The sequence below is a fragment of the Chrysochloris asiatica genome, unplaced genomic scaffold (genome assembly GCF_000296735.1).
Source record: "Chrysochloris asiatica unplaced genomic scaffold, ChrAsi1.0 scaffold00480, whole genome shotgun sequence".
Lineage (NCBI taxonomy): Eukaryota > Metazoa > Chordata > Mammalia > Afrosoricida > Chrysochloridae > Chrysochloris > Chrysochloris asiatica.
Genome location: NW_006408998.1, coordinates 378327 through 387800, shown reverse-complemented (window position 1 = coordinate 387800; position 9474 = coordinate 378327). Strand labels below are relative to the sequence as shown.

The window sequence follows — 9474 nt, the reverse complement described above, 5'->3', positions numbered from 1 at the left end:
AATGGATGTTGGATTTTGTCAAATGCCTTTTCTGCATCAATCAATATGATCATGTGGTTCTTTTCCTGTTTCTTCTTTATATAGTGGATTGCATTAATTGTTTTTCTAATGTTAAAACATTCTTGCATCCCTGGTTTGAATCCCCTTGGTCATGGTGTATTATTTTTTTGATGTTCTGCTGGATTCTGTTGGCTAGGATTTTGTTGAGAATTTTTGCATCTTTGTTCATGAGGGATATTTGTCTATATTTTTCTTTCTTAGTGATGTCCTTCCCTGGATTTGGTATGACGATTAAGCTGGATTCATAAACAGTATTAGGAAGTTGTCCATCCTCCTCCATAATCTGGAATAATTTGATTAGAATTCCTGACAACCCTTTGCTGAATATTTGGTAGAACTCACCAGTGAAGCCATCTGAGCTTGGATTTCTTTTGGTTGGGAGTTTTTTGATGACCTGATTAATTTCTTCTTTTGTGTAAGTTTGTTCAGGTTTTCTGCTTCACTCTTGTGTAAGTTTAGGTAGGTCATGTTATCCTAAAAATGTACTCATCTCTTCTAAGTTTTCGAGTTTGTTGGAGTACAGTTCTTCATAGTATTCTGTTATTATCCTTTTGATTTCATTTGGTTCTGCTGTGACATCTCCCATGTGGTTTCTAATGCGTGATATTTTTGTCTTGTCCCTCTTTTCTTTTGTTAGGTTTGAAAATGGTTTGTCAATTTCATTAATCCTTTCAAAGAACCAGCTTCTTGTCCTGTTGATTCTTTCTATAGTTTTTTACTGTTTGCCATCTCATTTATTTCTGTTCTTATCTTTATTATTTCTTTTCTTTTGGTGACTGTAGCTTCCCTCTGTTGGTCTGTTTCTAATTGTTGGAGATGCTGTGTTAATGTATTTATTTTGATTCTTTCCTTTTTTTGGATGTGAACATTTATCACAAAAAATTGTCCTCTCAGGACTTTTTTTTCTGTGTCCCAAAGATTTTGGTATGTTGTGTTTTCATTCTCCTTTGTTTCTAGGAACTCTGTGAATTCACATTTTATTTCTTCTTTTACCCAGTCACTTTTCAGCAGGGTGCTATTCAGTTTCCATGTATTCTTCTTTATTTCCTTGGTCTTCTTATTGTTGATTTCTAGTTTTATAGCATTGTGGTCTGAGGAGATGTTCTGTAGTATTTTGATGTTTGTAAATGTATGGAGGCTTGCTTTGTGACCTAACACATGGTCAATTCTGGGTAATGTTTCCATGTGCACTGGAGAAGAATATATATTGTGCTGTTGTTGGGTTGACTGCTCTGTACACATCTATGAGGTCAAATTATTTGATTGTACTGTTTAGTTCCTCTGTAACTTTGTCGAGTTTCTTTCTCGTTGTTCTGTCCCTTTTCAAAAGTGCAGTTAGCTTGGTATATTTTTTTCCCATCCTTTAACTTTTAGTCTGTTTTTGTCTTTGTGTGTAAGGTGTGTCTCTTGCAGGCAGCTTATTGAAGTGTCTTGTGTTCTTATCCATTCTGCCACTATCTGTCTCTTCATGGTGTATTCAATCAATTGACATTCAATGTAATTATCAATATGTATTAATTAATTGCTGCCATTATGTTAATTTTTTGGTAGTGTTGTTTGTTCCTTTATTCTACATGACTTCTTTTGCTGAATTTGTGTTTTTTGTGCTATTTATTGTCGGTTTTTTCTTGGTTTTCATGTTTGCTTGTTTTGCTTGGAAGTTCATTTTCATTCTAAGTTGTGAAGTATTAACTTTCTTTGGGGTTACCTTATAGTCTATTAACTTTTCTCTCCATTTAAGACAACCTATTTTATCCTATAATCTACCTGGCCTCCTCACCACCTGGATCTCTATTCCTATATTTTCCCTTCCTTTGATATTCATATGATTTTGGTCTTCAGTTGGCCTTCCAGTTCCTTTGAATTCATTATTGCAGTTTTGTTCTGTTCTGAACTCTGTTATCTGTCGTCTGAGTTTCAGGTGGTGTTACCTTGGCTGTCAATCTCTGGTTGTTGTCTGTTCTTGTGTATTTTCAGTCCAAAGAAATTCCTTTAGGATGTTTTGAAGTTCTGGATGGGCTTTGACAAAATCTCTTAGCTCTTGTTTATATAGGAGTGTTTTGATTGTTCCTTTGTATTTGATTGACAGTTTTTCTGGATAGATGATTCTTGACTGATAGTGTTTTTCCTGTAGGGTTGTGTATATGTGTCCCCACTGCCTTCTTGCCTGCACCGTTTCTGCTGAGTTCAGAACTTAATCTGATTTGTTTGCCTTCGTAAGTAACACTTCTCTTTTCCCTGGTCAATTTTAGAATTCTCTCCTTGGATTTTATTTTGGAGAGCTTGATTATGATATGTCTTGGTGATTTAGTTTTGGGATCTATCCTGCCTGGGGTAAGTTCAGCTTCTTGAATGTTTATCATCTTATCTTTCAAGACATTAGCGAAATTTTCTTCCAGAAGCTTTCCAACTATCTCTTTTGTGGACTTCTCTGATTCTTCCTGTTCCAGAATGCCAATAATTCTTAAGTTGCTCTTCTTCAAGTTATCCAACATGAATTTTAGACTCTCTTCCTTTTTTTAAAAATCCTTTTTTCTGCTTGCTCTTCTATCTTAGAAATATTGAGAGATTTGTCTTCCAGCTCACTGGTTCTGTTTTCCATCTCTTAGATTCTGCTCCTTTCCCCTTTCAGTGTATTGTCCATTTCTGATATTTTATTATTAATCATCTGGACCTTTTTTTTGCAGTACTTGAGTTGTTTCCAATGCTGTATCGATCCTGTTTGATTGCACTTGTAGTACTTTACTGATTTCTACCTTGTTTTTGTCCATCTGTTTTTGGAGCATTTTCATTTGTTTCCATTTCATTCTTCTGAAGTCCTTCTCAGGCAAATTCAAAACCTGCTCTTCCTCTTCTAGAAAGCCTTTGTCTCTCTTTAGTTCCTTTGTCTCAGTTACTCTTTTCTGTTTTTTGACATGTTTTAAAATATTTTGTTGTGTTTTACTGGTCATTTCCAGTAGTTATTTGAGTTTTAAATGCTTAAATGAATGACTGTTTCTGTGTTGTTAGCTTACTGGGTGTCTCCTGGTGGAAATGATCAGGAGATAGGCTTCCCTTTTCACATGCAATGCTTAGTAGCTGTTATTGGCTCTCTCATTTCTCAATGGTGGAATATTATGGGGCATGTTTATATATGGCCATGATTGCTGTCTCTTCTTGGGTAACATAGGGAGAAAAAGTTACCACCTCCAGGAAAAATGTGTGATCAAAAGGACCAAAAACAGAAGCAATATAAAGGCAGAAACAAAAACAACCACTTTGAAACAAAAATAATACTGTGGCCAACTGGCCAGTCACCTTGCTAAACAGTCAGTGTGTGTGTGCAGAGTAGAAGCCTCCAGCATTGGGTGGGGGTTTCCACTCACTTAGGCCCGTCCTCTAATCACCACTGCAGAGGTGCATAGATCAATATTGAGAAGTTAATGGGAAAGGGTTGTCTACTATTTTTCTCTCTGAAGGTCAGTTAGGTATCTGCGTTTGCGCAATGTAATTCTGGAGATAGTTGCATCCTTTTATGTTGGGGTTTTACAGATTTTTCATATGGTTTGCCTCTCAGGCCTGACAGTCCTGCTTTTTTCTTGTCAGATATGCTGGAGTAAATTGTCCCTCACAAGTAAATTTTAGGGCTGTGACCCAGAGGCTGATGTCATAGGCAGCCACCAAAGAATTTTCCTTTAGGTCCAATAGGGCTCTTTCTCTATGTGCCATGGGAAATACTGTGGGCTCAGTGCTGAACCCCTTTTCTGGGGATGCGCACCCACTCACATGAAGGTGTCCGGCCTGGGCAAAGGTGGCATGACAGGGAAGAGGAGGAAAAAATGTGTAGATTCCCCCCCACCCCGCCCCCCGACTTCCTTTTGCAAATGCCATTGCACCACTTTTAGCACCAGTTCCCTTTGCCTGTCTGGCTGTAGCTCCACCCACTGAACTCCACCTAAGAAGGGTGGCTACAGAGGCAGTCCCAAGTCTAGAAGCCTATAGTGATTATTAAATCATGGTATTTTCCTTTATACCATGATTTTTTCACTGGTGTGTGTGGGAAACTAACACCCTTCATCCAGAGCTCTGGTGCTGTTCCATGAGAGCAGATTTTCTGGGTTTTCAATTCTTCCCCCAAGGAGCCTATCCTACCAGACTCTGCCTTGGCAGCCGCCAGTGATATATAGATTTAAGCCAAAACATGCTTTGTACTTTAATTATAGTCACATTCAGGATTGACCCTAAAAGACAATGTGAGGAAAACAGTCTTCTCAAAAGACAGACCTTCTGGAGTTATCAAAGATTACAGTATATGCAAGCCTGTTGCTGTGGTTGTTAAGTGCCGTCAAGTCAGTTCCAATCCTTAGCGACCCTGTATAGGGTTTCAGAAGAGCAAGTGATAAGCTTGAACCACTGACCTTGCAGTTCAAATGGTTTTGCAGTCTGGTGTATTAATTCACAGCACCATACCAAGACTCCATATACAGGTCTGAGACACAGATAAATAGAAAAATATGCCAGGGATTTTTAGTTTATCTCTGGAAATATGAATAAAGAGTCCTGGTGTGGCACTACGGGTTAATGCACTACAAAGTCAATTGGGACTGCAAAATAGGTTTTAACTGCAAGGTTGGCGGTTCAAGCTCCCCAGCTTGAACCTTTAAATCTTTAATTTAAATCCTTTAAATCTTATACAGGGTGACAGTGGGTCAGAACCAACTCGATGGCAATAAACAACAATAATGGACATATAAGAGTGGACATGGAATTTCAAAATATTCTATTATATGTTAATACTCAACAAGGAGCAGCTATAATGGAAGTGTCAATAAATGCCAGGTAAAGGCAGGATTCAGCCAATTGACAGGATTCAGACTACCATCAAATACCTTTTGTTGCTACTGTCATAGAGTCATCAAGTAGGTTCCAACCTATAGCAAGTCTATAGGGTTTCTGAGGAGCTTTTGATGGATTTGAATCACCAACTTTTTGGTTAGTAGTACAGTGATTACTCTACAGCACCACACCAGGACTTGGTGGACTACCCTTCCTGTTGTCATTAAGTGCCATTGATTTGCTTCCAACTCATAGCAACCCTCTATAATGTTTGGGAGAAGTAGCTGGTGAGTTTGACGGACCAATCTTGAGGTTCAAACTGAACTTGTTTATTCTAAAGCATAACACCAGGACTACCCTGGTGGTGGTAAAATATGTTTATAATTGGATCATGTTGGCAAAGATAGAAGTTTTCCTTTAGTTCAATCACTTTAGTTTTCACTTACCAAACAAACCTAGCTAATGCTGGAGACAAGGGTCCAGTCTTCTAGTGATAAAGAATAATAGTAAAACATAATTAGGCACCATTATGGAATCTAACTAGTCACCTATTTGCAAGTTGAGTTTTTTTGATCACATCTATTCTGACAGTTGCCACAAATATTACTCATAAGAAACTCTTGAAATCTTTTATTCTTTGTTACCTTTAGAACTTCAGTCAATCCTATTATATGAGTCCATATCCCTCATACTGTTAGTTCAAGGGAACGGTTTTTGGGTAAAAGATGTGTAGAACTTGGTAGGTGTTCTTCAGTGTGTTCTAACTCATAGTGACCCCATGTAAAACAGAACTAAACACTGCCTGGTCCTGTGTCATCCTCACAATTGCTATATTTGAGAGAATTCTTGTAGCCACTATGAAAATCCATCTCATGGAGAGTTTTCCATTTTCTGTTGACCTTCTACTTTATAGGCATGATATCCTTTTCCAGGGGCTTGTTCCTCCTAATAACATGCCCAAGTACTTGAGATGAAATATCACCTTAGTCACTCCTAAGGAACATTCTGGCTACAGCTCTCCCAAGACATATTTGTTTGGTCTTCTGGCAATCCATGATATATTCAATATTTTTCACCCAACCCATAATTCGTAATAATTACATCAATTATTTTCTGGTCTACCCTTTTCACTGTTCAGCTTTCAGATGCATATGAGGTCATTGAAAATGCCATAGCTTAGGTCAGGCACAATTTAGTCCTCAAAGTGCCATCTTTGTTCTTTGGCACTTACAGAGGCCTTTTGAAGCAGATTTTCCCAATGCAATATGTCATTTTATGAATTGACTGCTGGCTTTATGATTTTTAATTGTGCATTCAAGAAAATGAAATCCTTGAAAACTTCAACATTGTCTCTATTTATCCTGATGGGGTATCCACTTGTGAGAATATTTGATTTTTTGACACTGAGTAGTAATGAATAGTGAAGTCTGTAAACTTTCATTGTCATCAGTATGTACTTCAAGTCCTTATCATTTTCAGTAAGCAAGATTGTGTCATGTGTATATTGCAAGTTATTATTTAGCCTTCGTCATTCCTGATGCCATATTCTTCTTCAGGTAATCTAGTTTATTAGATTATTTGGTCAGCATACAGATTCATTCAATAATTATAGTGGAAAATTATATGTAGCCCTGACATCAAATTTTCCTGATTTTAAACCCTTCATTATCACACTGTTCTTTTTGAAAAAAAAATTAATTTTTACCTATGCACAGATTCCACATAAGCACAATTAAGGTTCTGAAAATTCCCATTCTTTGTAATGTTATCCATAGTTTGTTATGTGCCCCATAGTTGAATGCCTTTGCACAGACAATAAAGCAGAAATACATATAATTCTCATATTCTCCACTTTCAGCCAAGAACCATCTGACATTAACAACAATATTGCTCCTTTGATTTCCTTTACTGAATCCATCTTGATATTCTAAGTGTCCTGCTGATGGAGCATTGCAACTGTTGGCACTATAACATAATCACTGGATTTTTGAACCAAAAAGTCAGCAGTTCAAATTCACCAGCTGCTCCTCGGAAACCCTGCAGAATTGACTCGGCACTTATCAACATCAACAAAGCAAAATTTTAGTTGCACGTTATATTGGTGATATTGTTTGACAATTTTTGAATTCTGTTGGTTACTTTTCTTTGCAATGGGCACAAATATGTATCTAGTACACAGTTGAATTGGTCCACCAGGTAAGCTGTCTTCTAAATTCCTTGGCATAGACTCATGAGTGCTCCCTGTACAATGGTGGCAGTGTGCCGTGGAGTTATTTCTAATTCATAGTGACCCTGCATAGGGTTTTTGAGGCTATAAATCTATGCAGGAGCAGAATGCCTCATCTTCCTCCCACAGGAGGACTGGCAGTTTCAAACTGCTGACATTGAGATTTGCAGCTCTACTCATAACCACTATTCTACTAGAGCTCCTTATAAAGACGGATAGATTTTAACAGTAAAGATCAGTCCTCTGGACCTCCAGGCAAAAGGCTTTTACCAAAAGAGGAGTTTTATAGGTATCTGATTTTTCTATTGCAATAGGAAAGGGCAGAAAGAAATAAGTAAAGCGTTTTTAAAACATTTTTTTTCCTATATGAATAATTGGAAAATCACTTGACACATTCAAATTTTCATCCTCAAATCAGAACACCACATTTCAGGTAGATGAAGAAGCTTGAACAACATCAGATTGTTAGTTAAAACCAAAACTGATATTGTGATTTGTGTAACATTGGCTATGTTGTAAGACAGTATTGTATTTGCTTCTACACTACATATATTTGACCACCTGAGATGGCTTTTCTTTGTCTGGAGCTCAATATATTCCAGTATAGCACTTAATGAACCTATGAAGATGGATCAGATAAAATGATGTTTTATCTATTAATGAAATAAGGTATTTGCTTCAATACAAATTCAGAAAACAAACTACAAAACAATTAGAAGTTCCAGTAGATATTTTTGTAACAAAGCAATAGTGCAAATATTTTCAAGTCATATTATAGTTTGTTTAGATAATCAGATTCTGAATATAGTATTTAATACTTCAAAATTTGAATAGTCATCATAATGTTATACAATGTGTAGCAAGAAACATTTTAGAAATAATTTGAAATATTGTTGTTTTTTATAAATTACTGAATGAATTTGGTTAAAATTGAAAGTTAATCTAATTAATTTATATATTGAATGACAGAATTAATACTGTTCTAATGCTTAAACATTTGGAGTTTTTTCATATATTTAAGTGACAGAGTTATTCACAGTTGTTTTGTGTGTTTGTGAGACAAAGAGAGACTTAATTATAGAAAAATCATTTTTAGGGAATATAGTCTCAAATATTTGTAAAGCAGTCATAAAAAGGTAAGAATTAGAACATACTGTCTAAAGTGTTTTCAATTAGCACCAATTTCCTTTAAAATTATTGATTTAAATATTTACAAAATGATAATTAACATAATTTACTATAAAGAAGAAAAAGAAACTAACCTGTATGATTGGAATGAGCCAGCACTACATTGATGAAATGATTCCCAGCCTCACAAATCTGCAAAATATTTTAAGTGTGATGTACTTGTGACTCTTTTAATAAGTTTATTCTATGTATTTTATGTAATATATGTTTACATTTACTTTATGCTTAAATTATACAATGCATGAAATTTACATACTCAAGAGATACATATATATTTTCTATAATTATATGGAAAGAAATTTTTATAACAATCAAAGAAGCTCTGGTAGCATAGTGGTTACGAGTCTGGCTGCTAATCTCAAAGTCAACAGTTCTCCGCAGCAGCCTCACTGAGTCGGAACCCACTCCACAGCATAAAACCACCACCACTAACTACCACCACTGATTTAAAAAAGGAGTCCTGATGAGATGCTGCAGGATAATGAACCAGACCACAAGGTCAGTTTGAACCACAAGGTCGGTGGTTCAAACTCACTAACCGCTCCTTGGAAATCCTTTGCAGGGTCACTGTGAGTTGGAACCAACTCGACAAGATTAAAAAAAAAAAAAAAAATGAATAAAAGTAATCACTTTTATTTAGTAATTCTGAAAGTATTCTTGACCTCTTTGATAGCTAGTTCAAATTATCTTGTTAATCTAGTAGCTCTGAATATCTGCTTTGTCCTGTTTGTTGTTGTTGTTAGGTGCCTTTGAGTTGATATGGACCCATAGCGACCTTATGCACAACAGAACAAAACACTGCCCCATCCAGGGCCAACCTCACTACTGTTGCCATGCTTGAGTCCATCGATGCTGCCACTTGGCAATCCATCTCCTTGGAGTTCTTCCTCTTTTTCTCTGACCCTCCACCTTACCAAACATGATAATCTTCTCCAGGGATTGGTCCCTCCTGACAATGTGTTCGAAGTATGAGAGACGAAGTTTGGCCATCTTGGCCTCCAAGGAGCACTCTGGATACACTTCTTCCAAAATGGATCTACTGGTTCTTTTGGCAGCCCATGGCACTTTCAACATTCTTCTCCAGTACCATAATTCAAAAGCATCAATTCTTCTACAGTCTTCCTTATTCACTGTCCAGCTTTTGCATGCATATGAGGTTATTGAAAATGCCATGGCTTGGGTCA

The 9474-nt window shown here is 36.6% G+C and overlaps 1 protein-coding gene across 1 annotated transcript in view; it reads right to left on the bottom strand.

The window, feature by feature from the left end:
• TECRL (trans-2,3-enoyl-CoA reductase-like) overlaps positions 1 to 9474 on the bottom strand; it is a 256411-nt gene that overhangs the window by 26099 nt on the left and 220838 nt on the right. The window contains exon 9 of the mRNA XM_006877321.1: positions 8365 to 8422. Within this exon, the coding sequence (XP_006877383.1) occupies positions 8365 to 8422 (58 nt within the window). The remainder of the gene's footprint in view (positions 1 to 8364; positions 8423 to 9474) is intronic.